The sequence below is a fragment of the Pagrus major genome, chromosome 1, assembly GCF_040436345.1.
Source record: "Pagrus major chromosome 1, Pma_NU_1.0".
In the NCBI taxonomy this organism is placed as follows: Eukaryota; Metazoa; Chordata; class Actinopteri; order Spariformes; family Sparidae; genus Pagrus; species Pagrus major.
Genome location: NC_133215.1, coordinates 21,431,152 through 21,455,136, shown reverse-complemented (window position 1 = coordinate 21,455,136; position 23,985 = coordinate 21,431,152). Strand labels below are relative to the sequence as shown.

The 23,985-nt window shown below is 41.9% G+C and overlaps 1 protein-coding gene across 1 annotated transcript in view; it reads left to right on the top strand.

Moving 5' to 3' along the window:
• The window catches only part of ntn1a (netrin 1a), a 69,330-nt gene that overhangs the window by 25,235 nt on the left and 20,110 nt on the right, over nucleotides 1-23,985 (top strand). The window contains exons 3-4 of the mRNA XM_073469234.1: nucleotides 11,806-11,994; nucleotides 21,600-21,749. Coding sequence (XP_073325335.1) covers nucleotides 11,806-11,994; nucleotides 21,600-21,749 — 339 coding nt within the window. The remainder of the gene's footprint in view (nucleotides 1-11,805; nucleotides 11,995-21,599; nucleotides 21,750-23,985) is intronic.

Sequence of the window (23,985 nt, the reverse complement as noted above, 5' to 3'; positions counted from 1 at the left end):
GTGATAGAAACATACAGGATGCATCCAAACTATCTGGCAAACGGTGCAGGATCCTGTTAGACTGTATTATGTTGTCACACAGCAGAGCGTTGTTTGGACCAAAGTTTGCACGGATGCTGCTCTGAGCATCGCATCGCTCCTAAAGCTGTCACTCCCTCACGCTATTAAGACAGCTGCTCTTAGTGGGTATTGTTCAGCGCCAAGCTATGGGGACCTGACAGGCCTAAGGAATCTTTTTTCCACCCTTAAGGGCCTTTCACCGCTATAGCCCTGAATAGGACCTGCCAATGTCATCCTCCACCCATGGCATTTTTATGGCATAGCTGACATACACACAACGCACTCTCGTCAGGGCTCCATTTACCCCCGCACTGTATGTCAGCTGGTGTTTTCCCATAGACATGAATCGGAGGAGATCTTTTCCAGGCAGCAACACTTTATCTTGGAATTACTCATGCAAACACTCACACACACGCACACACACACACACACGCACACACACACACACACACACACACACACACACACACACACACACACACACTCTTGAGAGCGATGGACGCACAAATACAGACAGATGGGCCGAGAGAGTCTCTCTCAGGCATGTGCACACACTTTCACGCACACACACCTTCTCACACACACACACACACCACTCAGACAAAAGAGCCTTGATTACTCAGCAAATGGATGCACCACTGATCACAGGCGAGCCCTTTTACAAACTGGCCTATTATGCGGTCTCAGCGTGGGGTGGAAGTGTTGTAGGGGCCTGAGGCTGTGTGGCTGTGGAGGGCTAAAGGACTGTGTGTGTGTGAGTGTGTGTGTGTGTGTGTACACGCACTGAGGCTGAGAAGTGCTCCCATGCTGCGCTGCCTAACGAGAGGGCAGGTCAGCCATTAAATGGGCACTAATGCGGGAAATTGGAGGCCATTAGGCCTTTCTTTGTTGTTGTGCCTCTGTGTGGCTAGTTAGACTCTTGAAAAAGGAAAGGCCTTATTAGCCCCCACATGAAGACAGAGAGTGAATATATGGGCCACTTTGCTCGGCACAGAGCAGACCGGCCTGCTGCTGGAGGCTGCTGCAGATAGCGAGGCCGTCTGTGCACGAAAGTAACGTACAATTGGAATGGTGTTAATGTGTCGAAGGTTTTTCCGATTGCGTTTGTGTTTTTCATTTTGTTTCTGAAAGTTTTCAGGTTAGTAGGAGAGTAGAAAAATGCACTTGCACTTTAGCTTTATGCGTCTTGATCCTATGATCCTATGACAAACGTCGCAGAACACATTATATTCCCATGTTCCCAAGTTTTTTTTTTCCAGAAAAGCTTGTACATTCACTCCAAAGTAAGACCAGCATTTTCATGTCTATTCATTTTGCGGATTAGTCATATCAGCTTTATGTGCCTAAAATGCATTCACTTCAGTGTAAACATTCATGGCCCGAGTGTCCTTCTACAGACCTGCAGGATTTTCTAAATATACTGTATGTCCATACAGAAAATAGGCAACGGTGCAATAACATAATGTGTGAAAAGTATGATTTCTATTGCTGCTATTAAAGTGACTTTTTAAAAGTTGGAAAGTTGTGTTGCTGCCTGCCGCACACACAGGAAAATAAAAGCAGAGATTGTGGAAATTACAATGATGCGTAAAGGACAAGAGAAAGAGCATTAAAGCATACAGAGCGACAAAGAGAAATAAAAGAGAAAAAATGATGAAAGGTGGACATAATGATAGCATCAAATAATGAAACACCAGTGGGTTTAAATTGTGTGCAATGATTAATGTTGGTTTAGTAGTTTATTCATTCTTAATAACAGCAAATATTTGTTTTCCTCTACTAAAAGACAATGCCCATTTTTTTATTCATATTTCAAGCATTCAGTACATAATGATTGTTATAATACTGTAAATGCAATATTTTTTTGTACTTTATTTTTATGGTATCCAGAGTGGAGGGCAAAGGAAGAGTTGCATTGTACGGGAAAACTTTTCTTCAGCTGTCCATACGACAATAAATGCTTTGAATCTTGGATACTTGTGCTGAGCGATGACTTGTAGAAGGAGCTATATAGATATCCAGTTGTGTATTTACTTTTCAGTCTACTGTAAATCCGTTGCTCAACATTAACCTTCGCTCCACTGCTAATAGCTTCATGAGGGATCCCTGCTCTCCCTGAGGCGAGGCGGTTCTCACAGCTGTTTAATTTGCGTCAGTCTGATAATCAGACTATTTTATCACCCGCTGACAGAACGTGCATCGCAGACTCTGTCTGCGCTGCTGGGAATCGCATAATTTTACCAAATATGAGAAAACATCTGAGTGTTAAATAATGAAATAGAGAAAGGAGAAATAAATAAACAGTCAGACCAGTGTGTAAAGGCTGCCTGACGGCGAATGGAATCTGTCCACTGGAAATCAGTCCTCACTGCATATTTTAAATGCCTTTGATAACCCTGCAGGACTGATGAATATTCTGTGTGACTTGATCTCAATTAGCCAAGTCTCCTCGAGTCAGGTCTGGGATTTAACAAGCAGCGGGCTGATCTCCTTCCCTTCCTCTGTCCACCTCATCTGTTCTATTCCCTGCCCCCCCCCCCCCCCCCCTTACCGCTCTCTATATTTCTCTCATCCTTGGTACAGTGTCTGTGAGGGTTATTAAAAATACAGCTGCAGCGGTGAAACATGGCCTTCTTTGGGAGCAGCTGAGCTCCAGAGTTTAGTTGGGGTCATTAGAGACCGAGTGAAGAGGGCTGGAGGGCTCACAGGGGGCTAAAGTGCTGCGGCTAATTGGCTGCAATGAAGGAATTAAATTAGCCTGATATAATCTCTGCAGTGGGCGCCTCATCCTCCTCTCTCTTCCCTCTTCCCACTCACCCGTACCCTCGCTCCTTCTCACCATAGTTTTGTGGCATTTCTAGCGCACATTGACCAGATCTGCACACTTGTTGACCTTAAAGTCTGCTCACAAACCGCTCTTTTCTTTGTTTGCTCTCTGGATGTTTCTCTCACACTCTGCAGCATTGTGGACCAGCAAAAATGAAGGGCTGACAATTTAATTGTTGGCTAATTACCTCTGCCAAGGAGGTTATGTGTTTGTGTATTTGTTGGTTTATGAGTAGGATTACACAAAAACTGCTGAAAGGATTTCCACAAAACTCAGATGGAGGATGGGTCTCGGCCCATAATAGACCCCATTAACTTTTGGTGTGGATCCGGATAAAGGGACGGATACAGGAATTTTTTCTCACTTTCCATAACATTGCGAGATAGGGCAGCATTTTTGTTAATTTCTCAGGGAATAATGAAATGATCAAAATCAGGCATATTTAGGTGGTTTGTATCTATGAGTGAGTATAATGTGATGTGGATACAGAGCTGTTGAGTTTGATATTGGATTAGGCTTGATTGAATTAAAGGGGACTGTTGGGCCTTGGCAGAGGTGCTTTTCTGAGTGCCACTCTAGTTGTTGTAATTTTAAAAAATCTGACAGGGTTACTTTTTGATAGTGCTGCAACTAAAGATGTTTCTTCACTGTCAATCAATCTGTTGATTATTTTCTTGATTAACTGATTAATTGATCTGTGTGTAAATGTCAGAAAATGGTGAAAATTATTCAAATAATATCCAAAGATATTCAGTTAACTGTCTTAGGGGAGTAAAAAAGAGAACATTTTCACATTTAAGGAGCTGGAATCAGAGAAGTCTGACTGTAATTCTGACTTGTAGAATATACACTGTCTCATTTCTTTGTGGATTTCAATGCATTTGTTTATATAAACTTGTGTATTATAAAAGCCAGCGGGTTGTTTTGGTCACAGAGGATTTTGGTTTCCTAATTATCCTAATTTTAAAAGTTTAAAAGGTCTGGCAAAAACTTGTGTCATTGCTGTTATTTTTTTAAGCCCATGTTGCACTGCGTTTTGTTTCCTGTTTTTCTGTATGTGGATTTTTTTTCACTCAAAGAAGAAATGTGTGGTGACGCTTAGCAGCATTTTAGAGGGGAAGCTGATGCATATCAGAGGAAAAACAAGCACAGACTTCCTGTGTCTCTATGAAGACAAATAATAGTTTAATTTATAATGTGTGAAAACATTTATAGATCATTTCTGCAGTAACTGAACATAGAATAAACATAGAATTGAACTAACAATAATAAATTACATTTATATAAGGCCATAATTGTTTCTAAAGAGAACATCGAACACAAAACACTGTGTGTTTTACATCTATCATCAAAGCCCTCAATTAGCTCTCATTTGATTTGGAATTTCCCGCCTTTCTCATGCCAGTGTCTGGATCAACAAACACAAGATATAAAGCAGTATTGTTCTAATTTATAAGAGGCTAAATAAACAGTGGCCATGATTTATAAGTTGATATATAACAGAGAGAAAAATACACAGAACATCCTGGTTACTGAGTGTGTATAAACATTACTGTAATCGCTCAGTGTTTTGGCTCAACAGTTCTAATGGAGGGTGTAAAAGGAATTAATTCTTCAGTTGTTTTGGGAGAAACAGTCATTATCGGCCATTATTTCTTCATAGTGGATTTCCATCATCGCTGAATCACATTTTCTTCATTCGTGTGGTCCGACATCAGCCTAACAAGAGGCACCAGAGTTACTTGTCACCAAGGTAGTGTTTTTAAATCATTCCTGCCTGCCTGAGAAAATATCAACACTGAGTTAATCTGGCCGCAAAATGATTGTTTGTGATGTCTGTGTTTAAGAAGAAGTCCCAGACATGAAAAGATAATTAATGCCAGTGTTGTTTTTTTGCCACTTTGTGCCAATTGTTGAAATGTTGTCCCGCTATCTGTTACTTGCAGTAACATTTTTTCCTGTCTGTCTACAGTCGGAATAGTTATCCAAGTATGAGAAAACATTATTTTATTACAGTAAACATTACACCAGAATTGGCTTCTCCAGATCTGCTTTTTCATGTTTTGTTTTGTCTTTTGAATACTAATGCTGTACTGTGTTTGCTTCTGTCGAAAGAGGTGGAGTACTGTACAGTAAGTACAGAGTAGATGTACTGCCAACTTATATTTGTTCTCCACTACTCAATTTTTCTGAGGTTAACACACTTTTTTTCTCAACAATTTTTTGATGGTTCATTTTATGAACTTAAAATATGTTTCACTGTTACACGTTACACAACCTAACTGTATATAAAATGGTTCAACATGAGCTTCGCCTCAAAGTACAATAGTAAAATGCGGTGAGGTGACCATGATCACTGAGCAGAACAGAACAGGAGTTGGGGGTAACGGGCTGGCCGCATTGGATGCTTGTGTAGTGCTTAGCAGCTGTGTCGCTGAGCTGTTCACTTGCGTGTTTGTGTTCACGAAGGCAGCGTTGCTACACTGGGCTCCTGCCTGCCCAGTCTGTTTACACAGAGTTTGCCTTAATATAATGATGATTATCAATAAATATGATGACGTGATTTTCCTTTACCCCCGTTAAAACAGCGAGAAAGCCGGAGGGGGAAAGAGATGGAGGCAGAGAAAGAAAAAGAGAGTGCACAGGAAAAAAACTGCCCTTCACCTGTTGTGTGTTCTCTTCATGTCTGTGACATGTTCTACAGATACAGACATTAAAACTGTAGCACAATGCTGATATGATGTGGATATGACTGCTCACAGGTTGTTTTCAGGTCTTTCTTTGCTGAAAAACCACAGGTGCTGCAGTAAAAATAGGTGAGACTCACGCAGCCAGTGCAGCTGCTCTAACCTGTTAACGTGGACGGTGAAATGAAAAGCAAGATGTTACGCCACGCACACGCTGCTCACGCATCCAGTGTGGCCAGCCTATAAGTAAGACTGAAGACTCAGAGCAACAGAAACCCCTTTGATTTGAATGGCTGTGATTGATAATGCATTAAGCATAAACATTACTTGTAATTGAGTAATATTTCAGTAATGTAACTGCACTTGTACTTGAGTACAGATTTTTCAGTGCTCATTCCACCACTGATTTTGAGTACATTTGAGTACTTTAAAGGACATTCTGCTGATAGTACTCATGCTCTTTTACTTGTAAAGGAGTGTTTTTAGAGTGCACTGTTGCTACTCTTACTTAAAGGATCATCTTCCACCAGTGCCATTCAGTGACTTGACACCTACAGGGAGAAATGAGAGTCTCTGCCAGGAAATAATCCTCCACACGTATAATGCTTTTACAAACCTTTCAGTCAGATTTATGTCTTTTTATTTAAGAGGTTTTCATTATGTATGACTGCAGACAGACAGCGTATCTTAAATGCCTTACTATGTCTTTGAATTGCCCTGCTGTTGAAAGGTGTTATGCAAATAAACCAGCTTTGCCTTTAAAAAAGGTAAATGTCAAAGAATGAAGGGAAATAGTCAGTTTGACATCAGTATTCTTTAATCTGTAAAAATACAAATACACATTAAAACTAAATGCAGGGACTTCCTTGAATTGCTTTCGTGCCCTGTGCCTGTGCGTGTGTCTCACACGACCACACACTTGCACACCAGTTGCTCACACAAGGACTGGATCTCCGAAATGGATCGAAATATGGTGTTTGGTTCGGCACACATCTGATCCTGTGTTTGGCTGCAACTAGCAGCAAACCTCCCAAACTTTCCCGGCATGTGTGTTATGTTTCCCCATCGTCCCCCAGAGAGAGAGAAAGAGAGAGAGAGAGAGAGAGAGAGAGAGAGAGAGAGCAGGCATTATGGCTGTGTGTGTGTGTGTGTGTGTGTGTGTGTGTGTGTGTGTGTGTGCGTGTGTGTGTGTGTGTGTGTGTGTGTGTGTGTGTGTATGTGTGTGTGTGTGTGTGTGTGATGGAAAGATGGATGTCTTACAGACTGCCATGATTTAATTTAATGCACCATACCGTACAGGGAGGTATCGAGTTGTTCTAGATATTTCGGGGCACAGTTTATAAAAACATTTGCAAAAATAATTCATATTGAATATATACGTCTTTAAACTTTCTCTTAAACCTCTCCCAACCCTGAACACGGCAACATATATACATATACATATTGGGAACAGGACACCCAATATTTTTTCATTCTCTCTTGAAAGACGGGGTTTAGAAGTTAATCTGATTACTTTTGGGAGCGCTCGTTGGATTAAAAGTAAACTGTTCATGTGAAGACTTCCCTTGGTGTTTGTTTAAAAGTGGGGGACAGAATAGCAGAGCTCCTGCTGCTCCCCTGCTCACAGGCGGTGGTGTTGGGTTTTGGTTTTCTGCCCTGTTTTGGAAGGAGCGGTGGCAGCAGGGAGGCTGACATCTCCTGAGAGACTGTGACCTTCTTAGACCTCACAAAACGACTGAAAATGTCTATTTGATTGACAGAAAAGACGGAAGAGTATTGGTGTGGACATTCAGTTTTCTGGGTTTATGTACCTCTTGTTTCTTCATTTGTCCCCCTAAATTCGGGGGAAGTGAGCAGCCACAAGTGCAATCCAGCAAGTGGAATTAGCGTGAAAGTGGCAGAGATCAGTGGCTTGAGTTTCTCTTCAGACCAAATCAAGGCTGTGACCGACATTGCTCAATTACCAGGCTTATCGTTTAAGTACGACGAGCTTAACCTCAACCTCCAGCTCTGCTGCTTGAATTTTCCCTCTAATTAGCGTCGGGGAGACTGCCTCTGCGCTGCCTTACGAGGCTGAGGTCAGTTGATAGAGGCTGGGAACCACTCAAAGAAACTAATTATCCAACTTTCCAAAACACACTCAGACACCGCGCTCAGGCCCCCGTGTTTCCTAGGATGAGCGGGAAACATAAGCGGCGGATAAACAAATCAGTTTCCTGTTAATTCTGCAGTTGGAGGCTAAAACAGCCACAAACCAGCTTTTTTTGTTGTTGTCATTTCTAATACATTACAGAGGGTGTTGAAAAGCTTTGGGTAGGCTTAGCTTTATCCAGATAACTCAATTACTCTTGTTTTAAAGGTATCAGTTCACACTTGTTTTTACTGCTCACCTGGGGGCGGTTACAGCCGCACACTGACACACTGATCCAGCCTGAAGCAGTTAACTTGATTGAAAACAGACCAAACATTTTAGGGTGTCCCATAAAGGAAATGTAGTCTTAGTTAACATGAATTATGAAAATGAAATCTCAGCACTGTATAGATTAATAGAGTTACAGAGTCATTCTAGAGTAAGTCTCATGTGATCTATTGTTGTCATATTACCAACTGAGGGAAATGTTGAATCACAGGAAGCTCGGAGCAAAACTCTTTAAAGTGCACCTGGTGTGCTCGACGTGTGTGAGTGTGTTTTGGTGTGAATGGCAGCAGTAGCTTTTGTTTGCCGTGAAGATGTGTGAGCTGATTGCTTGGCTGAAATAAACTTCAGCTTTTGTGTCTCACTGAAGGGCAAGAGCCCTGAATCCTGCTGCTTGTAAAGAGCAGCCGCGAGGAATGTTGTGTGCTCCTGTGTGTGTGTGTGTGTGTGTGTGTGTGTGTGCTTTTATTTTGCTGTCCTTCTGAAAAGAGATGGCAGGTATTTCGGCAGTGTTTCCTGAGGTAGTCCACTTCAGTATTGTGCCGTGTTCTTCATAGTTGGTTCTCTGTAATTTTAGAAGTGATGGGCTAGATTTAACACATTTTTTTGCCTTTCGAGAGTAGCAGGAATGATCTCACTGGTAGCTTGTGACAGGTGTGTTTTTTTTACATTTGAGGATCAGGGTCATTTTGTACAACACTGGATTGCACAACAAGATTTAAGACTGAAGTCCCCTTCATGCTACACACAGGGAACACAAGTAATTGAATTTAGTGTAGAAAAATAAAATAAAAAATAGCAACATGAACATTAATTTATATACATATATTAGAGCTTGACCAATACTAAACATTTGGGGCTGGTGCCAATATTAGGGAGTAAAAAAAATCCACTATCAATCCAAATATTCCAGTATATTGCCCAATGCGCACACATTTTTTGCTATGATCCCTCTCATTGTGAAATGGAGGCAGGTTATCTTACAGTCAATTATTATCCCAAGCATCTTTTTTTCCATAATAGTGCTTTAAGCACAAGTTGATTATTTCCTTGATAAATGAAAGAAAACTCCACATGAATGGATAACAATGAGACGTCTGACTGACAAGTGGTTGTTTTATAATGCTGCAAGAAACCTGCGAAGCTCCCACTTTACAAATCTTCGATTGTTTTTAATTAAATGTGCCTTCATTTGGACGAGGCTGTGATGATGTAATTTTTAAAACAGAGGCTGATGAAACACTTGGAATTGCTCCAGCGAAAACATCGCTTCCTGCTTTGTTTTGTTCAATGTAGACAGTGTAAGGGATATTGTGTGAACAAGCTCCCATCATGCTCAGTGTCAGCGAGTTTAGATAAAGTGCCTCTCACTCGTCCCCATTATCTGACACAATACCCTCTGAAGCTTGATACCGTCGAACACAATGTGGCCTCCTGCCCCACACCTTCACATCCAGCCTGTCACCTCCTCAGTATCCAACATGCCTCCCAGGACAGCAGCGTTATTCTCACCGGGGCGGTGTTGTCCGACAGAATTCCCCCGTCTTCATTTAGCGAGGGTGTGAAACAATCTTTGTAGTGTAACAGAGAGGTGTCTGTAGGTCTGAGGTCTGCTGTCTCTACAGTGATCCCTGTTACCTGCAGGCAAGCTCACAGATAGCTTTCACCAACTGTGGCCCAGAGAGACTGAACCTGCCCTCTGGCATTTACTGGCTGGATTGACAGCCGGCTCAGGTGTTTCCGCACAGTGACACAGATCATTTCAGAGCTGTCTTAAGAATTTGATTCATTGTGTTATTGATGTATCTCTGTGGATGAAAAAAAGGCCAATATAGTCACTAAATAACTATGAAGGAGAGAACATTGATCCCTCAATTCACAACAGTTTTTTGCAAAGACACACACACACACACACACACACACACACACACACACACACACACACACACACAGGGCTGTGAGGGGGCTTTAGGGGTTTTCCAGTGGAGCCAGGAAGCAAAGAATCTGCTCTGCTGTATGAAAGGCGGACAACATGAGTCATGCTCAGGTGTAAATCTAGCTTAAGACAACAATGAAAACACCAGATCTGTGTCACTTTAAGGAACGGACGAGCCTAAATCCAGTCAGGTGAGTCCACAGGAGTAAAGATGATCGTTTTAAGCTGAATTTCCCAGAAAATATAACGAAAATATCATTAACTTGTGGTCTCATTAATTAAAAGTCTTGTTTTTTATGCATTGCAGTCATTTCATACTGAAGCTTAAGACCAACAGTATGAAGCAGAGGGAGAACAAGCAGAGACACATCACTAATTAAACCCCTGCTGTCCTGCAGAAAAGACAGAAAGTCACTACTGATAAGGCACAGAGCTGCTCGTGTGTGTGTGTGTGTGTGTGTGTGTGCTGTATGTGTATTTTAGAAAAGATATTGTAATTGGGTCCTTGGAGTGGAGAGAAGGAGTCTCTGGGGTCCCAAACAGGCACAAATCCAGAAAAAAACACTCACACACTACACACACACTTTCTCACACACACACCAGTTAGAAGCCAGGTTGAGGGATGGTGAGGGAAGTGAGCGTTGTCCCCCATCGTCCTCCATTATGACGGGCAAATGATGAGAAGAGCTGTGTGAAGAGGTGGTGCAGAAAAAAATGCACAGATGAACCAACCAGGGGAGCCCAACTGAACCAAAATGTTCACACACACACACACACACACATAGTACAGTATGTACCCCCACACAGTCGAGCCACAAACTGTATCAGAAGTGTTGCAGTTAATAATGCATGAACATGTCTGTGGTGCTGGTGGAGGACCAGTGTCTCGGACGGCCGGCCCTAATGAAGTTGGGCACGTCTGCCTCACTCCGCTGCCAGGAAGTCATGAATAAACATCAGCCGGCTAATTAAACTCAGCGCGGGCAACTGTACTCATCAGTAAACAAGCGGCAGCGAGGGGTCTCGCTCACGCTCACAGGGACTTGCAGAGAGCATAGGAGAGGATGGTAATGCCAGGCCTTCACTTTCTGTTTAGTACAGTTTGGACTCCAGAGAGACCGAGAGGACCTTGAGGAAAAAAGTAAGAAAAAGGGAGTGAGGAGTGGAGAAGTAGTTGAGTAAGGGATGTAAAAAGGCAGCTGGAGAGAAAAAAAGATGTGTTCGACCTCATTCTGAGAGGAGTTTAAAGTCTCTCACCTTCGAACGGCCGTTTTACCATCCTCTAAATACCTGTAGGCCACTCAGTCAGCAGCGTAGCTCGTTTTGTGTTCCACTGACTTAAATTCCGCCTTATTGTGAAAAACCCAATGTACTCATGAACACTTAAATGTAATTTGAGCGTCCACTTTTATATCTCAGCCCAGTCTCTATTCATACTCATAATGTTACATCTGTTACATACTGTATCACAGCATCAAAAACTTGTAGCGCTCCAAACCTCCACTGACTTCTCAGCATCTTATCAGCACCATGCTGCAGCAAAGCTCTCTGATCGTGCACATTAAAAACATGCCGGCATTATCACCTGCCACAAAACTACCACAATATAACTATTAACACTTTATAACAGAATAATAGAAATAGAAATAGAACCAAGGCATTGTCCCCTATACACAATTTACATTGACTATTGTATAAACTTAAACATTATTATAATGTAAATAACATATCATAACAGCATATGTACTTAACAAGGATATGTGCTTTAGTACCATGTACCAACTCCCTAACTAGTTTATTGTTGATAACTGGCACAGTAACCTGCTTGTTTCTCCCCTATTTAACCTGTTTGCATCCTGTTTTGTTTCCTCATGCACAGCCTGTAACTGCAACCTTCACGCCCGGAGGTGTCGTTTCAACATGGAGCTGTACAAGCTGTCGGGGAGGAAGAGTGGAGGGGTCTGCCTCAACTGTCGCCACAACACAGCCGGACGCCACTGCCACTACTGCAAGGAGGGCTACTACAGAGACCTGTCCAAACCTATCTCACACAGGAAGGCCTGCAAAGGTAAAGTGCTCTTGATATGTTTTCTGGCCACCACACTCACCTCTATCCATTTCTTGATGTGGCTTTAACACAAAACTTTTGCAACAACATGATTGGAGTTCTCTAGAATTGTAGTTACTTTCCAAGCTGAGATAGTAAAGGAAAAAAAAAATCTTGTGTTTTTACACACTCAATACAATATTTAGGTCTGATAAGAAACAGTCTGAGATGAATTACAGGAAGTGGGGGAAGCCAGCAGTCTTCATTCCAGAGCCTGTCTTGCCCTCATCTCCCTCTGTCAGCAGAGATGAGTTGGGGGTCTGTTGGGATTGTGGAGGTCGTGGTGGTATGGGCGGGTCGGGCTGGGTGTTCCCTCATCGACAGTTGAGTTATTTGGCTTCTTTGGGAGGGGGAACAGGGGGGGGCGAGGGGATGACAGGACAAGCAAAACAAACAGAGCTGAGGTGTGAAGTGATCCCTGGTGCAGGTCAAAGACGAATGAGAACCTGGGGAAGATCGGTGAAAGGGCTACAGGACTGAGAGGAAAGGAAAGGAGGAGACAAAACTCAGGTCCAGAGGGGAGGCGAGAGAGTGAAAGATGGCAGGGAGGAAGGGTAGGAGGAAGAGGAAGAGAGGAAGACGAGAGGAACACGCCCCCACGCAGGTGTGCTCGCTACTAAGTGCTGGATGAATCGCCTGCCATCAGCCCTCACCATGGCTAATAAGGGTCAAAGAAAGAGAGGAGGAAAGGGGGGGAGGTGATTGAAAAGAGAGAGGGTATGTTTTCTCACCTCTTCTATAGCTGCGGGGAAAGATAACAGGAGCTGAATCCCTGTGCAAACAAGTCTAGAGACACCTCCGAGTCGCTCCGTATAGATTCAGCTCACACAGATATACATGCATACCTGTCCGAGGGCTTCGGAGCGCTCACGTCCGAGGGCAGTTCATGAGGTAATATAAGCTGCCTGCTGACAGTTTAAGCCCAGAGTTTTCTCATATCATTCACCAGGGAGTAAATAAATAAACTGACCGAATAGTGAGTTTGACAGGAGGTATGTCTGGAGTGTAAAACATCTGCAAAAGAATCAGACAAGACAATGATTGGTAAAGATGTGTTTTATTGAAATCATCTCACCTTAATGGTTTAACAGTGATTCCTCAGTTCATTTTTTAAAATCTTTTCCTTTTGCAGAAAGTGGATTTGCTTCATGCTGCTCTAACAAAAACATTCATCAAACATGTATCCAACACGCAGCAGCCATCGAACACATTTCATCCTCTGCATGAACATAAATCCATAACAAAAGCTCTCCGACTAATGCATCCATTTATTCACCCCTCCAGCCGCTCATGAGCGATATTCCTAAACTGACATTAACACCTTTCCGTGGCTTTGGGCCCATTCTCCTGTTGGGCAGGAATGCAAACACACATTCATCACGGCGGGACGTTGTGTATCATTAACCCCTATCCTCCGCTGTGTCTAGCAGGCGAGCTAATTGTGGAGATTTAACCTCTTTTTGTTGTTTTTGTTTTTACATCCCTTCTCATGTGTCCGAGACTTGATTCTTTCAGCATCCCATAACTCACTTTCATGGGGGTTTGTTTCTCGTAGCAAAAAAAGGTTTGATGCCTCAAGGTCCTGTGGTGCATTTCACTCACAGACAAAAAATACAGTTTACAGTATGCAGTAGACAAAACATTAATGCAGAGCATAAAAGCTTAATAGCTGTTGCAAATTGGGAACTTTTGTGCCAAAATACAGTGTTCTTGTCTTTGTTTTATATTCATGTCTTGTAAATAATTCAATATTATTTGAATTAGTAATTAATTGTATTATTCACAGATTTTTTTGAGTCTTTTGCATTTTTAATCAGCAAACAAATGACAAATTTGACGATTACTGACTGCTTTTCATTACTTTTTTATACTGGTGAGTTTTTCAATCCACTCTAACGAGAGACCTCGGGAAGCAAGCAGGAACATTTGGTTCACCAGAAGAGAGCAAATTCATGATTGGTTTTGCCACAGGACCAAATTAAAGCAAAAAAACATGAGTGAAAACCTCAGCTCATGTAACGATAAAATGTTTTCACCATAGCTAGAAAACAGCCTGCCCGCAGTGAGAAAAATCAGTCTCCACTGATGTGGAAATCTGCTCTCATACCATCTCATATGATAACTATTTTGATGTTAGGAAACTTTGGATAAATGAGTCATGAAGTGAAAGTCAAAACAGCGAGTCAAAGGCTATGAAAAATTCACCTGGTATGGACCTCTGGCATGTGGAGTAAACTCATGTATAGTGTATCTGGATATGTGGGGCTGGCTCTGTGTTTTACGTCTGTGTGCAAAGCTTTTTGAAAACTGGTGCTACTGATTTTTGAGCCTGACAGGAACTCCTTCATCTTCATCTGTCCTCCGTGCATGGATTCTGTCTCTGTGCAGGCTGCTTTTCTCATCTGTCCCGACTCACTCTCGATGAGGGAAACATGCCGCTAGTTTGACATGTACATGCATCATTTAGTCTTATTTCTTGTGTGTATTTGACTTTTATAAGGAAACTTGTATTAACTGTTGGAGCAGTGTTACAGTCATGACCAACTAAACAGAGACCGAGTCACGACAAAGAGTGTCCCACATTGCATGATACACAATAAAATGTGGAACATAGGCTCTCCTAAAATTGATCTGATCCATATTTGCATCAAAACACCCACAGGAGAAAAATGAAAATTCCTCTTCAATCACCTCTTTTATTGCCATAATAAGTGTACCATGAGATACAATAATCAGAAAGCATTGCTGGGATGAATTTTATGTGTGGGAAATGTTACTGTTTTTGTATAAGCAAACAAATACAAACAAGAAGGAGCTGAAATCAACACTTTTTCCATGTTTTACCATTGACCTTACATAATACAATGTTTCTGTGCAAGCGTCAGGTTTTCTGGGTCACTCTTGTCTTCTCACAGAAACCATCATTAAGTACAGTATGTATCAAACAATTCAGTGATATCCCTGCAGTTGTGTTCTTGACTGGTCTTAAAATAAATCCAGAGTCCTCTTTGTCTGAGACAAGACCAAGTGAAAATGTGGTCGATTCAGGCAGGAGACCTTCATAAAGTGGAGACCTGCGATAAGACCGAGACCTACACTATGTTTGATTCACTAGTACTCTTGTGCTTGTCAGCACTCAAAAGGCTACAATAATGTTAATTAATAACACTTTTAGAGCTGAAACAAGTCAATTTATCAAGTCTTATTGTAGTTGTATAGCACCAAATCACAAAAAAGTTCTCTCATGACACTTTTCACATCAGGTGTAGACTCTGTTTTACTAACAAAGACCCAACATCGCCCCATGAGCAAGCACAAGCTGAAACAATAAGATAATAAATCAATCAGTAAATTGACCATAATTCTGATAATCAATCGTTCATTCAAATCCAAAACATTCTCAACTCTCAGCTACTCATGTGTGGAGATTTGCTGCTTTTCCTGCTATTGTATGATTTTCTTTTTGTTTTGGACGAAACAAGAAATCTGAAGACTCCTGAGAGCATCGCAATGGCTATTTTTGTAACAGTTCATCAAAGAGGACGGAGACGGACAGATTGAACAACAAAAAGCGAGATTTGATAATAAAAATCCAATAAATCCAAACTTCCAAAAGGCAGTCAACAAAAAGGCAACATAAGAATCTAGAAAACTAAACAATAATACAAAAAACAGAGAACAAACTGTAAAGGGACGGGGAACAAATTAGGAACACAGGGAACGCACGAGGACTGACGCAGGATGAAAACAGACGAACCAAAGAACAATAAAAGTAGTGAAGTAAATGAAAAATGATTGTCGGATTGATCGATAATGACAATAGTCCTTTGTTGTAGCTCACTCAATCATTACTCTGAACATCATTCATGTTATTCTCATGACTTAACATCAGTCCTGCCATGCATAATTTCACTGTCATCAACTTACAGCCTCAGCATCAGTTCACCACCCTCAGTGGAGTTTCACACCAATTAAATAAGCTCTACAATAGTATTATTGTTATAAGATAATGACAGTCCCATAGGATCATAGCAGGAGCTCAGTCACGTCACACACTCATTACATCAGAGTCTCCACACTAGTAAATACTAAATCTCCTCACCCACATCAGAGACTCACTTCTGACTCCTTCACATTCTCCGCTGCCTCTCACCGAACTAAAGTATAAACACATTTCATCATGATTTATAAAATTGTCAACTTACCCAAACTGTTTTGTTCAATTTAATCCATGAAATTTGCCAGAGTTTTTGCGCCTCCCACCTCCCCCAGCCATGTGTAATAATAAGCAAACACTGTCCAAGTTCTACTGAGGTGTTCAGTTACATCAAAACAGACTTACAGTAAAGGAGCTGCGCTAATTACCCCGAGCTGACAAATGATACGAAGCATGAACTGTTTCTTTTGCCAATTAAAACATTTTTGCAAACTATATTTGGAAAGTTACAGATGAAGAGTTTGAAGACGTGTGTCATTGTATTACATAGTCTCTCTCTCTCTCCCTCTCTCTGTTAAGGCTACCACACACAGCTTTTTCCCCGCGTCAAACACCTATACGTGCTGTCAAAGTCTCGCCCTGCCAAATTCTCTCAGGTTTACCACATCATAACTCAAGATAATTCAATGAAACTTAAACCGCAGAACTAATTTCTGTCCGCTCCTCAAGCAGCACGAGCGCTGCGCCGAAGTGACAGCAATTAAGAGGTTTGGTTATTTATTGAACTTGCGGAGAAAGAGAGAGAGAGAGAGAGAGAGAGAGAGAGAGCCCTTTTGCCGTGTGGCTTTTGGAAGAGAGTCAGTGCAGGTCGAGGAGCACAAGAGTTTGCTTTTATATGCGTAATACAATCCTCCCAGAAAGCAGCTCATTTCCATAGGAGGCCGTTACAAGTTGAAGAGAGCAGCGGCTCATCCACTCAAGAGTGAGCTGTGCCCGGTGGCTACATTTACACACCGAAATGTATAACTTCACCCCTCATTGAGTAAGAGTGTAAACACAGAGTTTGTTTCAAGCAGCTCTTGTTTGTATCTTAAACTGTCTCTGACATGCACGAGTTTAAGTTAAAAAGTTGCTGTGAAATCTGAAAAGACAAAGAGACGCAGCACTCTGGGTGGTCTTTGAACACTTATAACTCAGCTAACAAATGTCACTCAGCTGCCTGTCATCCCTGTTTGTCATCCTGGTACTGATTTTATAACCCTGTCTGAACTCTGCGATAGAAACCAGAGATACTGTTGTAGATACTACTGTTTCTACTACAAGTACTAGGATTGTTAGAGTTAGAATACGGCTACTACTGTACTACTACAAAAACAACTCTTACTACTGCAATAACTACCACTGGTAGTCTTGTTACTGCTATAAATACTACAAATACCACTGTTAGTACCGCCATAAGGCTACTATTGTTACCTCTCTATACTACCGATACTACTACTGTTACTACAAGAAGAACTACTCCTCTTACTACTAGAACTTCTGCTACTACTGTTACTGCTATAATTAATACAAATACTGCTCTACTACTGTTACTATTGTGACTGCTAAATACTACAGATACTACTACTGTTACTACTAGAACTACTGCTACTAAATACTGCCATACATACTACAAATGCTGCTGTTACTTATTCACCAACTACTACTGATACTGATCTTATTGTTATAAATATGACAAATACTACTACTGTTACTACTACAAATACAACTGTTACTACTGCAATAACTACTACTGTTGGTGCTGCCTTAAATACTACATATACTACTACTGTTACTACTTCACAACTGTTACTACTGCAATAACTACTACTGTTGGTGCTGCCTTAAATACTACATATACTACTACTGCTACAACTACAATAACTCCAACTTTTAGTACTGATATAAATACTACAGATACTACTACTGTTACCACTACAACAACTACTACTATTGTTACTGGTGTAAATATTACTGTTACGATAACAAGTAGTACAAATACATCAACTACTACAAACACTACTGTTACTACAGTTACTGCTATAAGTACTACAGATAAAACTGTGACTACTGCAATAACTGCTACTTAACTGACTGTTAGTGATTTCCTGTTGTTGCAGAGTCAACAGAATGACAGTGATAACCACACAAGAGGCCAAATAATGAGCCCTGCTCCTGATTAGTCCTCCTCAGAGGCTCGTCTTAGCTGTTCACAGGTTGGCACTGTTTCTGCAACTGAAGGACTGAAATCAGGTCTTCAGTTTGGAATCTGAACATCAACCATCATATAATTACATCGGTCAGTGGTATCACGAGGAACATATTTAGCATAAAGACAAAAATTAGGCTTTGATTGAGGGATGGTCTGTTTCAATCAGAATAACATGCCTAAAAAGCCTCCACTTCCCTCTCTTCAGCATATGTCTTCCATTGACTAAGTCGGGTTTTTTTTATTGACCGCAATAAAATGTTTTCTGCTTGGGATTTGAAAAATATTGTTTTTCATGACTTCGCTTTTAGCTTTGGATTTCCATCAGGCATGCTGGCATCTGTGTGTTTTCAATTTAGACACATGTGCATCAAACATCATTCACAAAACACGCTCGCGTCCAACAATTCGGTTCTCGCTCTGTGGCCAAAAGCATGACTGTTCAGGCCCATTATTTTGATCAATAAAACAGTAAACAACACAACAGGCGAGACACGCCCTCTCCGAGATAAACACGTCATTAAGTGAACAACCCTATAACACTATCTTTTTCTGCTCTCTTGCGGAGGAGCAGAAACCTAATTATAATAGAACACAGACTCGGGTAGCTTGGCTTCACTCCAGGGCCAACAAATTATTCTTATTGGCACAGAGCACACAAAACCAAAATAGGGGGAGCGGAGTTCAGACTTCAAACACCAGCTTTATGGTAAACGATTGGCAGAGTTCAAAATTCTCACATTGTGCAATCTCAGACTCAAGCTGCCTTTGAAAGCAGCCTTCAACTCCCCCCGTTAACCGAGAACATTTTTCATTCTTTCAAATGCATTCGGGGCTCTTAGAACTTCTTTTAGGACTTCATTTAGAAACTTGACAGCTTTACAGGTCTAATCCCTTAGATTCTGTGTTGGAAAGGAGCACCGGTTCCCTTATATACACACACCTTCGCTTCTTATCATAAACTTCTGTCACTTTTCCTGAGACAAAAAAGGGCCTGTCTTGCTCTCTTGTCCCCGTATCTCCCAGAGCCATCTGTAGTAGCCATGAAGCAGAGCACACAGCCACTTAACCGTTAAGTGGACACACACTTCAAGCACAAACTCTCACTCACACCTCCAGAGTAAAGCCGGTCCTTGAGCCAACAGGTGGGTCATCCAGCACAGGGAGTCAGGCGATCTGTCATGTGAAGCGGACAGCGGGTCAGGCAGTCAGTCAGAGGAGAGAGGGGAGGCTGGAGTGTTTCCCCACCTGTAGACCATGTGCTGTGCACCTTGATTTACTGGCAGGCTGTGGTTGCAGGCAGACACTCTTTAAAAATATAAACGGAGTTCTCTGAAGCTTCAACCAGACACGCACTTTGCCCTTCTTAGCCTCGAACTCCTCTGACATGCTCAGAAATTTACAGGCCTGAAGACGTGCTGCACCAGCCTCCATGCCGTTTATTGGGTTTCTGAGTGTGTGTGTGTGTGTGTGTGTGTGTGTGTGTGTGTGTGTGTGTGTGTGTGTGTGTGTGTGCGCTGTTCCTTCTCACTGGGCTAGACACAACTAAGCAATGAGAGCGGTGACAGATTTGTCTGATAAAGGTACCAATAGATACACACACTTTTAAGGAGGCCTTTTCTGAGTCTGATAAGAAGGTACTCACACACACACACACACACACACACACACACACACACACACACACACACACACACACATACAGGACAGATAAGAGGCGCAACAGAAGCTGAATCACAGGAAACAAGCAATAGAGATAAAAGCAACAGTGAATGTGTGTGTGAGGAGAGAGGAAGTGGTCTGCTGGAACCCCAAATTACGGGAGAATAGAGCTGTCTTGTCGTATTTCACTTATCAAAATATCTAACAAAACAACAACAACCATATTGTTTCCAAGAGGTCAATCATAAGGAGAACAGATTCAGTGTTACATTACCGCTTTACAGCAGTCTTTTCCCTGAGGCTCGCTGTAATGTGGATCTCCCAGAGAGCATGTTTCTCATACAGCCTGACTTGAATAACAACGCTCGAGGTCAAAGTAAAGCTAAAGAACAGACTCACACTTCGACGATCAGTCAGATTATTTAATCTGTTAAATTAATACACAGTTGAAATTTGTGGCTAAACTTTACAATAAATTAAAATTTGTTTTGACATTCATGTATATTAAATACTAATTCCATTGCAATGGGCAGAAAGAAACAGATTGTTTTGAAGCTGTGATTTTGTACCGTGGGCTGAACAGACTGTGCGGTTAAAAACAAAACAGGCCAAACCACTAAATACCCCTCCGAAACCTCAAAGAACATAATTCAGCTTTGGCTTTGAAGGCTTTCATAGTGACAAGTGACACAACGCAGAAAAACATCTTTAGGGAGGGGCGGCGAATGAGCAGACCCAACCCTAAGGCAGAGAGTCAGCATCGCTAGTTTTCCATAAGAAATAAAAAGAAAATACAACCCTTACATGGTTGGAATTATAGTGGTGATAAACAGTGTTTTGTCTTTGGAGTAAAGAAGAAGTGAAAATGGCGATGGATTATCACAAATTGTTCTGGTCTGGATTTACTGTACGAACTGTGTAGAAGACTATTAATTCCACTACAATTCATATCCAGAAATAGATGAAAAGAAACAACCCTCAGACAACTATTATTCAACACTGATTCCAAATCTGACAGGGGTTTGGCTGTGAAATAAATTAAGGGCTTGGATTGGGGGAGAGCAATTGGAAAATGATTACATTCCTGGAGCATGTGTGTTCGATAGACCCCCCAGTTTGGGAGGAAGTGTGACAGACGTTCTCGGGCTGGCGTTCAAAGCCGGGCAGAAATCAGAAACAGGCAATTAGGATTATCCTCCATTATTTTATCATTTGGTAAACATGCGCAACCCTTTCTCTTTACCTCACACACACAGCCGCACTCCCACAGAGTGCTCACACACACCAAGGCCAAACAGCCACATGAAGAGCACACACACACGGACACATTTGTGATTCAAGAGTATGCTGATACTGTATCTTTGCAGCTTTTAATTATGGTAGATGGTTACTATTTTGCAAATTAGCAAACAACGGCAAAATGTAAATTTGCCAACAACGCCAAAATGTCAATATGCCAACAACGCTGAAATGTCAAGGAAAGTTACCCTCCTTGTCATGATGCCACACGCGATTCAAAATGGAGCGCTGTGGTGTTGTCTGTCTTTCTGTGCACGCCTCCGCCTGTCTCTCACCACTCTATTATTGTTGCCACCACTGCTGCTGTGTACCCACCTGCACTCTCTATAGATAGTATATGTTTGTATCTCCTCACATGCGTGTGTGTGTGTGCGTGTGACCACTCACTGTGCCTCTCTTTCTTCCTCTGTTTCCTCACAGCATGTGATTGCCATCCCGTGGGTGCTGCTGGCAAAACCTGTAACCAAACCACAGGACAATGTCCCTGTAAAGACGGCGTGACTGGTATCACGTGCAACCGCTGTGCTAAAGGCTACCAGCAGAGCCGCTCGCCAATTGCCCCCTGCATAAGTATGTGGAAACCAGTCTTTACCACACCTGCCTCACTGTAGGAGCAAAACGGCCTCTACAACATGTGCACATTTAAGACATAACACCAACACACACTCCTACACTGCTTAAACTCTCTCATCCTTTTCTTCAGACAAGTGCTTAGTGTTCGACTGTTGGTTTTCTGACCAGTAAATCTGCACGCTTAAGTATACACACCATTAAACTGAGGCTCAAGGTTACGGCAGTGCAGCCTTCTCGGCTTCTTGGTGTCCATAAATCTGAGTAAAGACCCGGAGCCGTTAACATCTCCAAGCCCTGAAGTGTCCCGGATAAAAGAAAGCTTTGGGTTGAATTACAAAATCAATCTTGTTCTCAGCATCCAGTGACCATTTATGAGCCAAAACAGGCCCTTGTATTTTAGGCAAAATGATGAAAAGTATAGGAATGCCTGAGGGAAGCTTGAAGACTTAAAGCGGCATAGCGAATGACAATGTGTGGATATTTATTGGCTCTTTTGTCTCACTGTGAAAACCCATTTTAATTGGTGCTCTTTTCATCGTAATTAGATACTAGGAATTAAATACTTAGGAGGGATTTGCATGGCTGAGATCCCATGAAGTAATAAATAAATCAACTTATCAGATATCTTTGATTCCTGTAAGAGCTGAGGTGTCAAGCATGCAGCAACCCCTCTCTGATCCCCGCCGTGTGATCTTGTTTAAACTTTAACAGCCTGACGTTGGATTCAGTGATAGTGCTTGCCAACTTTCATTTTAACAGAGAGTCATATTATATCTTTGACTTCGTGTGCACCTTCCATCGCTGTCAGCCATAAATCTGCACGGGTCGATCATGAGAAACAGGCTCCTTATTTAAACTGGCACGCGCGGCGGCTGAATGCTGATGGAAGATTACTGATCAACAACAACATCAGCAGAGGGCCCTCTGGGCTTCAGGCGCCATTGTTTTGGCAGCAGTTGTTTTTTCTTTTCATTATATAGATTGATTCGTCATGGGAGAAGGCCTAATTATGTCCAGAAGTCTACACGTCATTCCACGGATTCTGATTTATGCTGCACAATAGACATACATGTTCAGTACTTTCAGAAAGCTGGAGGCAGGTTTGCTCAATCCCAGCTGAGAGACTCTGATTTTACTCGATCAAAAGACTTGATTCTTTCTTTCTCCCCTCATAAGCACACTTCAACTCTGCACAGCTGACACCGCCACTGTTGTGCACCTCTTTCTTCTTTCTTTGCATGTGTCTGATACAAATCTGTGGTTTTTCCTTTTTTGTGCCCTTCGATGCCCTGTACAGACTTTTTGATGAGGCCCCTTCTCTCCCTCTTGCCCACAGTAACAAAAAGGCATTATATGTGTTTTATATCTCCTGTTGCCATCCTGTTCCTTTGGAGATAAGAGAGCCGCTCTTCATGCATGGTTTCTCCGAGTGTCAACTTCCTACCCACCTGTGAATACGATGGAGTATGAAGGAGGGCTGAGAGAATCAAGTCTTTGGAGGATCACACAGCTCTGTTGGAGTTTTTCTACAAGGGAGGAGGATGAAACCGAGAAACAACAACTCATAATAAAAGACTCATTTAAAAATATTTATTGTGGATCAAAATAACAATAGACAAACATCTAAATGTTTGTCTATTGTTGCAGCAGTAGGTAGATGATGGAGCGTCCTCAGCAGTAGACAAGATACAAAATCAGGGGGCAGAGAGACGAGTAACCACTTGCAACAAATGTTCCCCATCTGGATGCAAAACAGGGATGTTGCAGTTCATGGTTGTTGCCATGATGCCCCCAGTGTTAAATAGTCCTCTATTCCAACAGTAATCACTCTTATAGAGTGTTTGGTCAGTAGCCCACGTCTCTCCTCCTGCTTATGCTGAAAAAGAGAAAAGACATTTTCTGAAAGCCCTGCTCACTTAATCCATTCATGACAGAGAATTCCATAAAGAGGCGGTCTGGTCTGCTTGTGAACACATAGAGAGCAGGATTCTCCCATTTGCTTCTATGTCATGCATTCATGTGATGATGTAGAGAAGAGGAAGCAGATTGCTAACTGCAAAACGGACAGGAAGATAGCTATAACGACAACATCGCTTACAGCAGCTTTCACCTTCCTGACTGTAAAGGTTCTGCAAAACAGGAGACTTACCATCAACAGTTATGTGTAGGCACATAAATGATTTATATTTTAGCATGTTATCAGTAAAATGTATATTGTATATTCAGCGTGGTA